Raw genomic sequence first — 17380 nt, forward strand, 5'->3', positions numbered from 1 at the left:
GGCCAACAGCAGGACAAATGGTGAAACTCAAGCTTCGCATGGGGCTCTTGGGCTCTGGTTTTTATTATTACAGGCCCGGCGCCTGTGTTTGGCTCTCCTCTGAAGAATGGAGAATTTTGGACTTTAAAGAGCATATGAAGATCGCAGGTTAATCAGGGAGCTTCCTCCCCAAATTATCTCCTGCCCTCCCATCGACTCCCTCACTGCTGCCTCAGTGGCCAGCTCTCTGCCCTATCTGACCCCTCACCATGACCTGCGCCCCAGACCCCCTGTCTCCTGCTCCTCCCCCGCCCCACCCCACCTTTTCCTTGGGTGTCTCTTCCTCCATCTCCCCCAACGTATGGGGCTTCTAATCTTCTGGGGCAGTGGAGCTGTGGTCAGTTCTGGATTCTGGTCCTCTTGGCATCCATCACTACAACATGAGGGTGCCGAGCAAAGCCGGGAGCATCCAGGTACACAAGGCTGGGCACTCAGAACGGGGTGCAGATCTGGGGTAGTCGGGGTGGGAGGGGTCTTCAGGGATGCCCACTGAGGACACTCTTCCCCCAAAACCAAGGTGAGGCAATGAAACCACTATCGGGTAGGTGACAGGTGTGCAGGCTTTTGCCCGGTGACCTAGACCTACCGTCACTACCCCAGGTTCCCCGCCCCTGTAGTCATTGGCATCCAAGAGCCCATCCTTGTGGGACACACGAGGCCATGAAGTCACTGGAGAGCATCGCTCACTCGAATTCTGGGATTCCAATGCCACAGAAGAGTGCGGCAACTGTGTCCCTCCCCACGCAGAACCCACACAAAATTCAGAACTGGGCTGCTAGGAACACAGAAGATGAATGGGACATCCAAGGGGAGACTTTTAAAGGTTTGAAAGGCACAAGATGACAGAAGGGCGAAGAACAGGGCCTCAGAAAATCCCTGGATATGGCCCATTAGCAGTCTCAAGATGCTGCCCAAGCATTCGGATGTTTTCTTTCAGAGAAAGAAGAAAGTTTGCATAATATATATATTTTTTAATCCTGCCATGATCTAGTGTTCTCAGTGGCAGTTAACCTCGATGGGGGAATTATCTGGATGCTTTGTTCTCAGTTCACAGGTGGTGGGCTCCATACAACTGGAATGGATGTGTGGATACCCCCCAGGAAAGCAAAATCTCGAATCTCTCTTTCCCTTGCTTGGTTTTTTTCCACCCCCTCGTTTAGACCACATTCCGACCCTGCAGTGTCCTCAGCTGGTAACGTCGACGCGCCTCTGGGGAGGCATCTCTGTCACCTGGAGGGCTCGTTACATACAGATTCGGGCCTCGGACTGCTGACTCGGTGGGTCTGGTGTATGTAGCCCCCCAGAATTTTCAAACTAGTTCCCTGGAGCTGCTGCTGCTGCTGCTGCTGCTGCAGCAACCTCAGTCTGAGGATCACCGATGTGGAGTGAGTAATGAATAGGGTCTGGGCCTGGCACTTAGTTTGAAAACTGGAGAATTGAGGCATGATGTATACGCTGCAGAGTCACATGTGCTGCTGGGTTGTCTTGAATATTTGTTGGGGGCTTCTGTGCGTTTGCCCAGCACACCCCCTCAACACTTTGTGGGCTTGGGCGAAGCAGAGCTTTGATTCCATTCCGACTCTCGAGAGTCCCCCACCCTACAATTAAGAAGAAAATGTAAAGAGAGTGTAGTGTGCCATCTGTGTATGTTCAGACTCTGATTTCAGGGTCAAGAGCAAGGGATTCATTTGACCTTTGGAAGAAGTTTGGTCGTGTGGGGTGATAGCAACATCAAGATTCCGTAACTTTAGTGCTTTTTTTTTTTTTTTTTTTTTTTAAGACTTTATTTGTTTGAGAGAGTGGGAGAGAGCAGAGGCGGGGGGCAGGGGGTGCAGAGGGAGAGGGAGGAGCAGACTCCCCTCTGAGCAGGGAGCCCGATGCAGGCCTCCATCCCAGGGCCCCGGGATCGTGACCTGAGCCGAAGGCAGATGCTTAACCCACTGAGCCACTCAGGTGCCCCTTCCTAGTTTTCTGTTGTTATTTTTGTTTTTATTTTTTATTAACATGGTTGCATATTTGGAGACGAGCTACAAAGTAAGACCTGATCCTTATTGGGTCTAGAGCAGCTCTTCTCGATTCTGGCTCCAGCTGAATCACCTGGAGAGCTTTCAAGTTTGGATTCAATTGGGCTGGGCGGGCCCCCCAGGCATGAGGACCAATAAAGGCCTCCCAGGAGACTAATAGGCAGCAAGTCTGGGGCCTCACTGTCCAGTGCTGTGGCTCCTAACTTGGCTGCCCCGCACCTAGCATCAAGGGGTGTTTGTTTCTAAGATACTGGCACTTGGGCCGCCCCCCCCCCCCCAATGCTCTGATGTGTAGTCGGTCTTAACTGGGCTCAGACACGGCTCCGAACGTGGCCACGTTTTAGCAGCTCCCCAGGTGTTTCTAACCTGCAGCCAAGGTTGAGAATCACTGGTCTGGTGGAGAACTGTGTTGGCCTCATGATCTGACTCTGTCCAGAAAGTGCTTGGGGGCAAACTCCAAAGGAAAGGAGTAAAACGCCTTGAGGGCCTGAACTGGTCCATCTCGCGGGTCCCAGGAGACAGAGGGCAGTGTGGGGCGGGGGGAGGCTCGGGGGGCCTCGGTTACTCCTCTGATTCTCTCGGCTCGCCTCCTCCAACCCTCTGGCTGACAGCAGGCCCAGCTCTGAAAACTTTTGGGTAAACTGAGGAATGCAAAAGCTACAAGGGAGGCATGTTCTAGCCCCTACTCACTGCACGCTGAGAAAGAGCCCCAAACGGACAAAACCCCAACACGTCACAGGGTTATCTGTGGGAGATGAAGCCATGGTCATTCCGTTTGCCTTTGTGTTTGCTGATTTCTGTGGTATGAATCGTCCTACGACGGCTGATGGCAGGATGCAGACCGTTTTTAGCAGCTGGTTCACAAAATCCCTGAATATTTAATAACTGGCGGAGAACAAAACTACTGTGATCAGAAAACACAAGGGGTAACCTAGGGGTCTGGAGCCACAGCCCCACTAACAGAGCCGTCCATCCCCTGAGGGGCTCTTCGGAGCCAGTGGCCGCAGGTGACAATCAGGGACTCGGGACTTGGCCATCGCTCCTGATGATCGTGCTCAGTCCCAGGTGCCCAAACCACCCGGCTTGGTCTTGTACCCACTGCTGTCGCCAGGGTCTGGGGCAGGGGAAAGGAGAGGAGGGGATGCTGGGGTCGCTGGGAGGACCACAGAGGTGACACTGGAGAGCCCGTGGGGCAGACGATGGCCCGCGACGTACAGTATCTCCATCATTAGTGTCAGTGTCTCTCTGATAAAACTTGGGCACCATGTGGGGGACCTCAGACTTGGGGCCCGCCACTCTTTCCGTGGAATTCTTGGTCATGGGCTTACTCTAGGTTGGATTTCTGACTTCTGGAGCTGCTGTGGGGGATGACTAGAAGTGCCTGGTGCAGGTGCATTCAGTCAGCAAGCACTTGGTGAGGGCCTGTGTGTCAAAGCCTGTGCGCATAAGGACAAAGGAAGATCAGGGTTGTTGGGAAGGTTTCCACTGGAACTGGGGGGGCTCTTAGCATCTCAAATGTGAGTCCAAAGCGGCTCCAAAGTCAGGCCATGTGTCCACACCCGGGATGGTTTCTACTGGAATTGGGAGGCTCTTAGCGTCGGGAATGTGGGTCCAAAGCAGCTCCAAAGTGAGGCCTGTGTCCATACAGGCCTTCCTGTGCAGCTCCTGCACTATCTCATGCTTTTAAGTTTTCTTCTAAGTGTAGGACCCTTATAACTGTGGTCATCTTCTGGGCAAGAGAGAGCGAGAGATCCAAGGGAAAAGGTGTTTAGCAGAAGCCAACACTATTCCAGAAGTCCTCAGTGGAGGGTCAACAGGTGCTGAGAACCTGGCCAGGAGACGCGGAGGGAGGCGCTTCCTTAGAGGACCAGGAGGGCTGCTCCGGGGCTTCGCTGATCCAGGGAAAGGGGGAGCCTCGCTTCTGGGATCACCTGTGCCTGCAGGTACGAGGTGCGGCCACCGGGTGGCAGTGGCCTCCAAAGTGAAAGCGGCATCCCCAGCCCAGAGCCTTGGCGGGGACTCGGGACCTTTCCCGCCCCCACCCCGAGGCTGGGATCCTCCGAGATCGAGCCCACGGCCACACCCCCAAACGCCACGGTGGGAGCCACCACGTGTGCGACCCCACAGGGCGGTCAAACGTGGCCCGTTACTTCCACGTCCATTTCGGTGCAAAACTGACCTGTGCCACCAGATGGCAGCAGGCACCTGCGTGCGGGGGCGCGGCCCTTTCCCTGCGTTGCTTCCCGAGGGGCCTGCATCCTCTCCGAGGGGCCTGCATCCTCTCCGAGGGGCCTGCATCCTCTCCGACCTACAAAGGAGGAAACCCACTCCGGGAGTTTGAATGACCTGGTGCAGGTGACGTGAGCGGGGGGGGGGTGGGGGGGGCGGGGGGCCGGGGGGTGCAAGGAGGATCCGGACCCGGGCGGCCAGGCCTGGGCTCCCACCTGCCCCACGTCCCCTGGCGTCCCCCAGATGCCTCAGCAGGTGCACCTCCCGGCCTGGTGCAGGCCCAGCCCGGCTTTCCCGCAGACACAGAGCCTGCCCGCAGCACAGGCCAGCGCCAGCAGGAAGCTGGGTGCGTCCACCAAGGTGGGGCCATGGGTGCGGCCCTGGCTGGCTGCTGGAGGCCACCACTGTCACTAAGAGCCAACATGTGCTAAAATTCTGGGTTTTTCTAGCCAGGCATGCGGCCTGCCCTCTGACTCGTCACAAGGGCCTATATCGAGTCGTGCCAACTGTTCTGCTGGGCCGCAGAGCTTCTCCAGCTTCTCTGCAGCTTCTCCAGCTTCTCTGCAGCTTCTCTGCAGCTTCTAGGCCGGGGCAGGTTTTCCTCGGCCCCTACTGTTCACGTGCACACGCACATTTTACAGGATCACTGCGATTCTAGGTGTCTGCTTCTGCACGGGGTGGGGTAAAGCTAGGCTGGCAACAAAGAGACCCAGTAATTAATTCAGGGTCTGAAAGAAGAGGGGTGACTTGTCTCTCATGTCACAGTCCGAGGGGAGCTATTCAAGGTCCGAGGGAAGATTTAGTTACGTTGGCGTCTTCTTCATCCTGTTCCCCCACCGCCCCCAGGACCTGTTGTCAGGGGACCGTCCGGCTTTAGGAAGAGGTAAAACGCAGTAAAGGCCTTTACTGAAAGCTTAGGGGTGTCGCACTGTCCTCGGTGGCTGGGGCTTGCCTGCATCAAGACAGACAGTCGACTGGCTTCTAGAGATCAGGAAACTATTGCTAGAACTTCTGCTGCCATCCCAGAAGCTGGCAAGGGAAAACCCACATGCAGCCTGAAGGAACAGGCCGTTGCAAATGTGGTTAGGGCTGCATATCCTCTCTCAGTACATAGTCCACATCTAGTTTATCCTTTTCTGGACTTTTCTTTTTTGAAAAAAAGATTTTTATTTATTTATTCATGAGATAGAGAGAGAGGCAGAGACACAGGCAGAGGGGGAAGCAGGCTCCCTGCAGGACTCGATCCCAGGACCCCGGGGTCACGCCCTGGGCCGAAGGCAGAGGCTCAACCTCTGAGCCACCCGGACGTCCCCCTTTTCTGGACTTACAACAGCACAACCTGTAGGAGGAAGAGACAAGGACAGATGAGAAGAATGTAGAACCAGGAAGCCCTCTGGACTAGTCGGGATCTCCCTTGTCTTTTAACACAAAAGATCACGTTTGCCTCCTCGTGCCAGAGATGCCCCTCGAACGCCCACATCCCACAGATCCCACGTACCATGGAGGCAGGGTTGGCAGGCTTCATGGGGCCTCACGACAAGGGTCAGCCTGGACGAGGGAGCCACTAGGATAGTCACTCACCATGAAAGCCAGCTGCCGGTGCTCGGCCGTCCCTAAGTCATGCTACCTGCGTCTCCCTCCGGGGCCGGCGGCCGAATAGGGCCTTCTGCAGGGTCTCTAGGCCCTACAGATGGGTGATGTTCTTTAACCACGGGGTCATGAGTTGTTTGGGTGGGGGGAGAGTTGTCCCAGTAGCAGCACATAGTCGTGGTAATTGGGTTTACGACATGTATCTGGTTTGGGGGGAACTGTAGGGCTTTGACCATTTAGGGGGGGAAGAGGCTCTGTTGCCTTCCTATGGGGCCTGAGGGGTGATTTTTCTTCCCTGTCCCCTCCAGAGCCAGTACGCAAGTCTCCGGTGTCTCTGTGCAAGGGGTTGGGTCACTGAAGGGGTCTTTTTGTGCTGAAAGAGAGCTGTAGGAGGAAACCTAGCAAATGCGACACCCGTGTACCAATCACACATGAAGGCAGGGGACAGCCTGTATCGTGACCCATGAGACTCCACCGCAATCACCTGGAGGACCTGCTAAGACACACTGTTGGGCCTCATCCCCAGAGTTTCTGGGTCAGTGGGTCTGGGTGGGGCCAGATTATCCTCATTTCTGACGTGCCCAGTGAAGCTAATGCTGCTGGCCTGCAGACCATGGAGCTAGGTGATCGGCTGGGGTACCACTACCACTGGTGCCCCCGATCGCTCCAAAGTTAATCACTCTGAAGTTTTTTTAAGTGTCCTAACAACACTCTGAAATTAACTCTTTGCCCACACTCCTCTTCCCTGGAGAGATACCACAGAGGGTGTTCTGGGGAGCTTTTTGCCCAAACTGTTCCAGAACTTTGCCCAGAAGTGTTCTAAGTATAATCGCTGAGTTGATCCTTGTCTGTGTATGGCTTCTAGTTCATGTCAAGAAGAATCCTGAAATTATAAAACCCTGTAGCAAGAAGTGACCAATAGGTTTCTGGTTTCATATATGGAAGGGACACCCGGGTGGGCCCTAGAGGAAGTCCATAGTGTTCTCTCCCCATATAACTCTACCCTAGAACAGAATACAGTTGGGCCTGCATATTTGTAGGAGGATCAATGATCCTTCTGGTCAACTTTCTTTTTTAGAGAGCCCCAGATGTAGGGTTAGGATCTTCCCACGCACAAAGCTGGCTTGATACAATAGGCATGGGCAATAGAACAGCCCCCCATCCCTGCTCCCTGTCCTTAGGAAGTCAAGTAGAAGAAGTGTGGGACCCAAAGGAGAAGGCACATGAAGATTCTTACAAGTGCTGTGCTTGGCCCCACAGAGAAGCCTCTGTCTCTTGAGTAACTTTGAGCCTCTGGTTTGCAATCCATGGGGTCCTAAGGTAGTGGGTCTGACTGCTGACCACATATTAGAATCATCAGGGGGAGCTTTCAAAAAGTGCCCCTGCTCAAAACCAGCTGGTCTAGACAATCATCTGTTAAAAAAAAAAAAAAAAGAGAGGAGGTGAGGATTTAACAAAGAAAAATTAAAGCAAATGCCACCAAAGGCCAAAAATGGAAAAAGGACCATGGGAAAATATGGTTGGTTACTGGAAAGAGGCTGAAGGGAACTTTCCAGAATGCTGGAAATGTTTATCTTGATCTATGGTGCGTGTGTGTGTGTGTGTGTGTGTGTGTATCTCTATGTGAAAATAAGTATATATTTATATGTATAAATATGTATGTCTTTAAGACACACTGGAGATTAGTGCCCTTCCCACATTATACATGTTTTATGCCTTCGTTAAAAAGAAAAATATGGAATATCAATGCTCTGGCCCTAGTCCAGAGACTGTAATTTAGTTGGATATTCTCCAAGTCCCCTCTTGATTCTCTTGTGCAGTCAGGGTTGGGAAGCACGGTCTCCGAGAACTGAGCCAGTCCAGGTGAGCACCTAATGCTGGAGGGTCCGAAGGGGACCCACGGCTCACTCATGGGCCAGCTCACCAGGGTTTGCCACCGTGAGCACTTGTATGGAGTCTCCTTTGCACACACACCCTTTGGGGACTGGTGATGGTCCTTGGCTGGTCCGGGGTCTTCCCGTGGATCTTGCCAGCATGTGGTAGAGCTCAGCAGAGAGGAGCTTGGGATTTGGGGGACAACCTCTCCTAGTCCTCAGGTTGTGAGGGTGGCCACCTGTGTGCTGTGGGCAGAACCTTAAAAAGAGTGAGCAAGGGTCTGGTTTGTGGGGAGAATCTGGCAAGTGGAAGGATGGGCAGGAGCAGGAATCCACGGCTAGTGCAGGAGCGGGGACGGGCTGTCTCAGGACCCTCCAACCAAGAGAGCACTGCGCTTCCTGTGAAGGGGGGCAGCTCTTACCCTGGGACAATATTTGCTGACCTAGATCTCCTGTTGATCCTAGGGGCTAGCTCAGGCTTAAAAAGCACTTGGAGTTTGGGTTGGCAGACGATGCACTGTTTGCCACCAGCACCTTTCCCCTTCCTTCTTCCATTTCTTGGCCAAGGCTGGGGGGTTGGCACGCTGCCCAGCCTTGGTTATGATCCCGGATTTGGGGAATTCAGGGGGTGGATTAAAACAGCCAGGTGGTCAATTATCAATGAACAGACAAAGGGAGATAAAAGGCTTAATAATACATAGTGCATGGATTGTCTTTCTGGACAGAAGTGAAGGGGAAATCCTAACGTAACTGCCACAAACCCAGAGCCAAGAAATAAAATGAGAGATTCAGTCCCTTGAACACTGTTTCCAGGAAGCATATTTGTTCATTAGCTGTGGGGGAAACGTAATCACAGCAATAAAAAATAAAAAAGAACACTTCAGGAACTGATGTGCAGATGGAAAATGTTGATGGTGGGTCAGTTGGGTCTTCCTAAATAATAAGGAAGAGATCTGAAGGAATGTTCGAGCAAAGTGTGGTAACCAATGTCTCAAAGGCTGGGGCAGGGTTAAGTTTTAAGAAGCAGTATTTAGAAAAAGACACAGGGTTCTCTCTGGACTCCCAGGAGAAGCACCAATTTCCCCACTGACAGTTATCAAGTCAAAAATATTTCTTTTTTTAAAAAAAATATTTTTATTTTTTTAAAGATTTTTATTTATTTATGAGAAACACACACACAGAGAGAGAGAGAGAGAGAGAGGCAGAGACACAGGCAGAAGGAGAAGCAGGCTCCATGCAAGGAGCCTGACGTGGGACTTGATCCTGGTACTCCAGGATCACACCCTGGACCAAAGGCAAGTGCTCAACCGCTGAGCCACCCAGGCTTCCCCCTCTTTTTTTTTTTTTTTAAGTCAAAAATATTTCAAGAGGATTCCCCAGCTATGATGATACAGAATAAATTGAGGGAAGGAATTAGAAGGAAGTAATGCAACACAGTAGTGTTAAGAGATAAACTGAGGCACAGCAAACACTGAAAGAGTTTATTTGAGCAAAAATCTATTGACATCCAGTTAGCCCCAAACTACAAGTGATTAGGGGAACCCCATCAAGAGCTCAGGGAGAGACTTTGATACGGCAGACAGGGAAGCGAAGTGAGGAAGCTATTGATTGGCTACAGCCCAAGGCCTAGTTGGTTATGTGTGACCGGTTGTCCTTAGGTTGCAATTTTGTGACCTAGAGGCACTCCAGGCTTGGATTTGGTTTGCTTAAACAGGCCACCTCCTGTTGCAGAGGTGGTGGTGGGACACGGGTGCGGGAATGGCACAGGCCCCAGGTGCACCAGCAGAGAGTAGACAAGACCCGGCCACCCGGGAAAGCGAGGTGGACCTGATGCATAGGGGGTGGGAGGGAGTCCCCTCACCTGCAGGAGCCTGTGGGGCCACCAGCCGTCCACCCAAGCCCACAGACCTTGAGCCGGGCCACTGTAGACAGCCAAGGGAAGAGAGCCCCAAAAGGCACCACAGCCAATCCCATAAGGAGCCATCTGTGCTCACTCTGTGCCTTCCACCCTGATGCCAAAAGACTGTACCCATGGAACGAGAGAGGGTTGTGTGAACAAGGACACCATGTCCCCCCACCCCCACCCCAACCAACCCTGGTCTTAAAAGTGTTTGCTGCCAGGCCTGCTGGGGCAGGGAGGGAGGTCGGTGGGTCTAACTGGAGTGTGAGGTAAGACCTGGGATGAAGTTAGGGAACCAGCTTGAAGTGACTGCCCCCTGGCGGGCATGTGGTGGAATTGCCATGAAGACCTAGGGGGCTGCTGACCCCTCCTGTTCCAACTAGGACGCGTGTGGCTCAGAGAGCTCAGCCACTCAGCCAAGGTCACGTCTCCCAGTGGCAGTGCTGAGAGGACTGACGCCCATACCAGCAGCCACGTCGGGGTGGGGTGGGGGGTCCTCGCTGTGGTCGGAAGGCTGGGAGACCTGCTGTGGGACTCACGATGACGTGAGCTGGCTGGTCTCTGGTTTCCAGAAGCTTCTTCCTCTGCTAGCACAGTGGAGAGCGCTCGAGAAGAGGGTAGCCCTAGTCCTGCCCAGCACGGGAGAGAGAGGATCAGAGGTGCAGGGGGTCCCACACTAAGCTGCGCCCGAGGGTGCGCCAGCCTAGGGCTTGATGGAAGTGTGAGTGTGATTGGGAGGCGGAGGGGAGGGTGCTGGCCTAATGCTCTTGGCAGGAGCACCCTGGTGGGAAGAGGGAAGATTCCAAACCAGCCCTGCCCGTGCCCTGTGTCCCTTCAGGCTTTGGTAGGAACACCTGATCCTCAGCCCCACCCTCAGCATGAGAGCAGCTCAGTCCCAGGGAAGGCCAGGCCTCTGGGGCACAGACGCCACCCTGTCCGGTCGGCCTTGATGGCAGGCGGTTGGCTCTGACCTGAACTTGACGACACTGACCTGGCCTGTTCTTGGCTAAAATGTTTTCCTCCTCGGGCATAGCCTCTTGGACTCTGGCTTTTTATTTACTTATCTTTATGTATTTAGTTTTTAGAGAGGAGAGGGGCAGTGGGAGAGGGAGAGGGAGAGTCTTAAGCAGACTCCCTACAGAGCATGAAGCCAGATGCAGGACTCGATCTCACAACCCTGCGGTCATGACCTGAGCTGAAATCAAGAGTATTTTGTTTTTAGACTTTATTTATTTATTCATGAGAGACACAGAGAGAGAGAGAGAGAGAGAGAGGCAGAGACACAGGCAGAGGGAGAAGCAGGCTCCTCGCTGTGAGCCCAGTGTGGGGGCTCGATCCCCAGACCCGGGGTCATGCCTTGAGCCGAAGGCAGAGGCTCAACTGCTGAGCCACCCAGGTGGCCCAGGGCTCTGGCCTTGTAAACCCATGCTCAAGAAAAAACAACTTCAGATTGTGGAATATGGATCTAGAAAAGGGATGAGTGCGAGGGGTGCGGTCAGGGAAGTGACCTGTCCCATGTCTTGCCTCTTAAAGTCTGTGACACCCCACCGCCCTGGCTCTCCTTTACTCCCCGGTCAGGGTCCTTCACCGTCCCTCCTCCTCCTTTCCTGCTTCTCCTCAAGAAGGATTGGAAAGATCCTTAGAGTTCTTTCAACTAAGTAAACTGCATTTTCAGGACTCATTCCAGACCCCGTCCTCTCTCCACACCCTGCACGGGTGAGCTCGCCTTGCCTCGTCCTTTCCAGTACCTCTGCACACTCGCGCCACTTAAATTCGTGTCCAGCCCAGAACTTTGGTCCCATTCATCCACCGGCCCATTTGGTATCTTCCTTTGCGTATCTCACGAACGTCTCAAACTCAGGATCCCTCAAACTGAATCTTCCTTCCTTAAATCCTAATGACTCTAGCTCCAAAATTCGTATCCGGTGTATCCACTCCCCCCCACCCGCCCCCATCTCTGCGGCTCCTCCTCTAGCTTGAACTAACAGCATCTTTCCCACTGTACTTGGCCATTTTCTCCCTGGTGTTGCCTCTTACTGTGACCCTCAACCCTTTCTCCATAGAACAACCAGAGTAATCTGGTTAAAAGGCAAATTAAATAATTTTAGTCTCACATGTCGATCTCTTACTGGCTGTTTATTGTATTCAGGATGGAATCTCCTACTGTCCTCTAACCTGGCCCCTATCCACCCGTGCTAGCCTTAGTGCTGCTCACCTGGGCTTTCCTATTCCTGCTCTCCTTCCAGGCACATGGGATGATTGCATACCCTTGATGGGAAGAGAGGACCACAGAACTTCCTTGGGGCAATGAAACGTAAGTACAAGAGGTTTGAAAGCCAGTCCAGGACTAGTAGTGCACTTTCTTCTCCTGCTACAGCGTTTAGGGAAACCAGCATTGGTCTTCCAGGTGGCATGAGGCCGAACTGCTGGCAGCGCTTGCAGGAGAGCTGTCTTGGGAAGTTTGCCCAAATGCACATGGACCTTTCAGGAGTGAAGAAAAGCACCTGTTGTGAGATCTGAGGGTTTGTTTCTGCAGCAAAACATAGTCTGTCCCGATTGATACGTTGTAGAAAAAGGGGTTACGTATGGCGATCCTCTTTAAAACGGAGCAAAGGACAAGGGCTTTTCAGAAAATGTCCTTTTTCATTAGACTAGAAAAAAATTAACAGTGGCTCTTGTGCTCTTGTGTATTTTTTCCCCCCAGTGGCTCTTATTTTTTGCAAAAGGAATTGCAACAAATCCCCAAATTGGAGTGAGTTTCTGGGTGATCCAAGAAGCAGGCACATTCGTATTTTTGCCAGGTAACGACACACCTCGTTAACAACCCTGGGTGTAGATGGGCAAGACTGGATCACCACTGGGGAAAAAGAGGGAAACACAAGTGAAACTTTACAGAGATATTATCTGAGGTGAGGGAAAGGCACCTTCGGTGTGTTTAAATATTGTTAATAAAGTCACACATTAACCAGGAAAGCCCTGCTTTCTTCCCATTATCCAAGTAACACCTGCTTCACTTTGTCCTAAGTTTAAAATACCCCAGGGAAAGATCTGGGTGCTTCAAATTTGGCTGAAAAGGAAAGCGTTTGTGGGGAAGACATATTTTCCAAGCTTTTTCTTTTTCTTTTTCTTTTCTTTCTTTCTTTTTTCTTTTTTCTTTTTTTGGTTTCCTACTTAGGCTCCTCTTACTATTTATCTTCAATGATCAGCAGTGTTTATAAGAACTTAATTAGAAGAGAGCAAGTAGGAGAGAGAAAGGCAGGGAGAGTAAGAAAAGAGACAAATGGGATGGATGGAAGGAAGCAAGGGAGGGAGGGAGGAACAGAGGGAAAGAGAGAAGGAAATACACCTGTGGTGACATTGGAACGTGCAGTCTCGGTGAGAGGGAAGAGATGGCCACCCTTCCCGAACGCCCTTAAACACACAAAATAGTAGGGTGTTTTTTTTAAACCCTGAGTGACCACAGTTTGGGAGGCTCAGCTGAAATAATATGGTCACTACCAATGAATGTAGCGCCTTCTCAGTGAGCTGGCCTCCAGGCCCAGTAACCAGAAAAAGGCAATTCTCAGAGCTCACCTCCAGATCATCAGAAGATACTGGCAACAAGAATGCCCAACACTCATTGATTCCGGGGCCCTGCTAAGGCATTCCATTGGCTAGGGTGCCTGTGTCATGTTTCAAAGTTTCCATTTCTAGGGATGGAGAAGATGTCCTACTGGGCCTTCCCAAGGAGTGGGCATCTAGGGCTCCGTAGCGATGTCTTCGTAGACAAGCAGAATAAGGCCACATTGATCACACGGCGCTCTTTCATCCTGGACCATGGGCCATCTGGCCTAGGCAGGCTCTTCTTTTTTAAAGGGCGAGACCCTATGTCCACCATGAAGTTCAAAATCCCTGCAACTTAGTCCAGTCTTGGCTCATAGCTAGAGGTCCGAGTTGTGGCTCCGTCTCCCGGTTCTTTGATGAGGCCACCGGTGCTTTCAACGCTGAGACATTGGCTGAGCAGAGAGCTTCAGGCTGGGCCGTACAAGCCCAGCTTCCTGGCAGTTTGAGAGATCCTAGGAGTTTTCCTCTGGGGAAATGGATAGTGAGCTGCTTTTCCAGACCTGCCTGGGTTCTTTAGGGAAGGAGGGCACTGAATGCCTACATTTAGGCCAGATCCCACTGCCTTTGTTTGGGCACGGCCCACCTGACATTCTCGCCGGGCTGTTCGGGGGATGGCGGTCCCTTGCTGAGTCATCTGATTGTCTTCAAACAAGCCTGGGTCTCCGTCCTGAGGGAGCCTTTGCTCAGACCCCATGAGCTTGGCCTTGTGTTTTACCTGAAGGCCGGTTTCCTGGTGGAAGGTCTGTACCCAGCGGTACATCTCTAGGTGCGTGTTCCACGGAGACTCGAGAGCCTGAAGACAGCCTCTGTCAGCCTCCTCCCGCATCCCCTCTGCCTCAGGATCCATCTCCTCCAGGGACAGTGAACGTCTTCTCTCCTTGTTAATCCAAACAGGACTGACCATGGACTCAGCAGGAGCGGGCGTGTACCCTCCTGACAAAGCAAGTCACAAGCAGGGTCACCACTGGAACGGACGTGGGCACCTCTCATTGGGCGGGGGGGTGTCTCAGAGCTTTTGAGCTGAAGGAATGCTATCCCAAAACGTCAAGGAAGCCTGGTACCATCACATTGCATGTGTGTGTACACGTACGTGGGTCACACATGATCCCACTTGCGTGCTCACACGTGTATACCCCCTCCCTTGCCCACACATTCACATCCATACAATCTCTCTCTCTAACATACACACACCCACACACAGACTCACGCACAATTATTCATTCATTCAACAGGTATTTATTGAGCATTTATTATGTGCCAGGCATTATTTATTCTAGGTTCGGGGGAAATGGCAGTAAACATTGAGGCAACAGCCACATCCTCGTGGATATGCTCTAGCGGGCAGGAACCACAGTAAGCAAGCGAATATATCATAATAAAATAGCAGGTGGTAACCAATGCTATAAAGAAGCTCCCCCCCCCCAAAAAAAATAAAGAAAAACCCAAGCAGAACAGAGTTTAATAGCAGACTCCGGGTCTCCACTGCAGTGAAGGAGTGAACCCAAGGTAGAGCCAGGGAACGAGCGTTCAGGCTGAGACAATGGTGCAGATGCACACGCGCTCGCCAGTGGAAAAGATTACTCTTAACTTATGGGGTTTTGCGTTCTGGGATTCCAAGAATGGGTTTACTACCCAAGGTGGAGGAGGGAGGAGCTGTATTTGGAAGCAGCTCCTTGGAGGGCTGGGGGCTCCTCCCATCCCACGGACACTGTTCTGGGAACACGCATCACCTCCTGCTTCTCTGAACTGGCTGCAGAGGTGAGGTGATGCCTGTCTTCTTTCTCAAGGATCTATTTTTACCACCTCGTGGCACCTGACACTTTATTGTCAACCCCTGGTGGCAGAGAGGGTTGTGGGAATGACCCAAAGGTGTTCCAAAGAGAGAAGGTCTGTGACCAGCCTGGAGTTGCCTCGGACTTGTCAGTGGAGTGCTCTTGAGCATCCCGGCCATTTGTCACTGCACAAGGCACTTGTCACTGCAGGAGGCCCTGGACAGGACAAAGTGCAGGCAGGGGTGGAGAGGTCCAGGTAGAGGGAACCCCCCTGATCACCAGGTCTGGGAGGCTAAGGGAGTGGGGGCAGGTGCAGCCATGTCTCTGCAAAGAGGGGAACGACTGGAAATTTGTTCCCGCTGTAGGACTGCCCCACGGTTCTCAGCATGGCAAACGTGGAAACCTTTACAAGGAGCCAAAACGTTCTGTGTCCGTTTGAGAACAGAGGAGGAGGGGATGTGACGGGACAATCTAGGAACTAGTATCTTCTCCACTATGCCAAGGGGGACAAGCAGGCCTTGGATGCAGAGAGGAGCCTCCCTAGCTGTCATTCCCAGCCTGGGGTCCACAGAGGACGAGGGGAAAGACTAAGTGGGAGGCACACTCAGACCCTGCCCCCAACACAGATCCTGCTGAGTGGCCGACCTGGCCTGGGGGCCCCAAGTCTTCCCTGACCAAAGCAGTGCCTGACCAGCCCTCTGGCACTAACCTGCCCTCGCTGCTCCCAGGACGCTAGTGAGGGGAGGAGGGCGCCCAGTGGGTGGGAGAAGGGGCCAGAGGGGAGGGATGGGCGGGGGGGGGGGGGGGGAAGGAATTCTGTGGGACATGTCAAGCCTGACTGTCTTTGGGATGTGCACATTACGTGGGTTTGTGAGTCCCAACGCTGGGTCTGGCAAGCCTGGTACTTCCATTTGGTAGTGGTTTAATAAGTGTGTGCTGAGTGATGGAATGACTAAACACCTCTGAGGATGAACCAGGGCTTCAAGAACATTTCAGTGTACCCCCTGCAGAGATGGGGGCCACCGGGCGGTGCCGGTTCAGTTCATACAGAGCCCCCTGGTTGGCAGCAGCACATGTGACGGGAGCCGGGCACCTTCAGCCGGGTGGTGCCACTTTTGTCTCAAAAGGCCACACATTTCCTGTCCCGGATGGATGTCCCTCTGGCCCCTCATCCCATCCCAGCTGGCCTAGTGCAGGGCAGGCCACCCAATGAGTCCTGAAGTGTAGAAGAGCCACAGAGACCCTCGGGCCCAGCCTTGGCCTTCCCCCCTCCCTTGACCCATTCATTCCTCCGGTAGAGGGAAGGGCTGGGACAGAACGGGAACCGAAGCGCTACCTTCCTCCAGGAATGAAGCCGGAGTTCCCAGAGGGAAGAGGCCTCCTCCCTCCGAGGCTTCTGCGGCTCAAGCCTCCTGGGAAGTTGTCTGAGACTGTGACCAGCACGCCCTGAGCCAAGGTGCCTCCTGAGTCCCTGAGCCCCGGGCTCCCGAGGCCCTTGCCCAGGGTCTCGGGAACGCCACGTCGGCTCTCTCCAGAGGTCCGTTTCTCCAGCTTTGCAGGAGGTGAGACCCAACCAGGAAGAGCTCCCATGGCTCCACCTGCCCAGCACGGGCCCAAGGCACCATGCACCAGGAAGAACAGGCCAGCCAGGTGAGAACGGGGGAGCAGCGGTCAGGTGCAGCCGGCAGCTGGCCAGGTTGGCAGGAGCTGCCCGGACGCAGGCCTCCTTGCTCCGGCTCTGACCCCCCTCAAAGGCCTCCCCGGCTGCAGCTCCCCCGCCCCCCACTCCTGCCCCCAGCACCTGCCCGGCCCTACGCCCTACCTTCCTACCTTTCGGGAGCACCACCAGCTGGGCCTGGGCCCTCTGCTGCCTCCGCAAGTACTGGGCTCGCAGGCCCTGGACGCCGAGCGGGGGCTCTCTCCCCGGGGCCTGCGTGCCCGAGCCCTCGGCCATGGAGCAGGGCCCCCGCTGCCAGCAGTGCGGCAGGGCCGGGCAGAGGCAGGGCAGCCCCTGCATGGGATCCGGGAGCAGAGCAAACAGGGATGGGCGGGGCGCGAGGGGGGAGCCAGGGGGAGGGGGGAGCGAGGAGGGGGTGGGGAGCGAGGAGGGCGGGGAGCGGGGAGCGAGGAGGGGGGAGCGATGGGGGAGAGAGGAGGGGGAGTGAGGAGGGGGAGCGAGGAGGAGGGGGGAGCGAGGAGGGGGGAGCAAGAAGGGGGAGTGGGGAGCGAGGAGGGGGCAGTGAGGAGGGGGGAGCGAGGAGGGGGGAGCAAGAAGGGGGAGTGGGGAGCGAGGAGGGGGGAGCGAGGAGGGGGGAGCGATGGGGGAGCGAGGAGGGGGCAGTGAGGAGG

The 17380-nt window shown here is 53.9% G+C and overlaps 1 protein-coding gene across 3 annotated transcripts; it reads right to left on the reverse strand.

Annotated features, from left to right (window-relative positions):
• Positions 1 to 5482: 5482 nt before the first annotated feature.
• On the reverse strand, positions 5483 to 17085 carry C11H9orf152 (chromosome 11 C9orf152 homolog). Of its 3 annotated transcripts, none has more exons than XR_005367146.1 (3): positions 16862 to 17085; positions 13230 to 14192; positions 5483 to 5631 (listed from the first exon to the last, which is right to left on the reverse strand). XR_005367146.1 is itself a non-coding variant. In XM_038553079.1 (2 exons), exons 1-2 carry the CDS (start codon positions 17046 to 17048, stop codon positions 13666 to 13668), a joined length of 714 nt encoding a protein of 237 aa, XP_038409007.1. In that variant the 5' UTR covers positions 17049 to 17085; the 3' UTR covers positions 12243 to 13665. The 3 variants fall into 3 exon arrangements, 1 of the variants encoding a protein (XP_038409007.1); XR_005367145.1 differs by lacking the exon at positions 5483 to 5631 and adding an exon at positions 10936 to 12137; XM_038553079.1 differs by lacking the exon at positions 5483 to 5631 and having other exon boundaries at positions 12243 to 14192.
• Between the last annotated feature and the right edge of the window lie 295 nt (positions 17086 to 17380).

Source organism: Canis lupus, chromosome 11 (assembly GCF_011100685.1).
Source record: "Canis lupus familiaris isolate Mischka breed German Shepherd chromosome 11, alternate assembly UU_Cfam_GSD_1.0, whole genome shotgun sequence".
Lineage (NCBI taxonomy): Eukaryota > Metazoa > Chordata > Mammalia > Carnivora > Canidae > Canis > Canis lupus.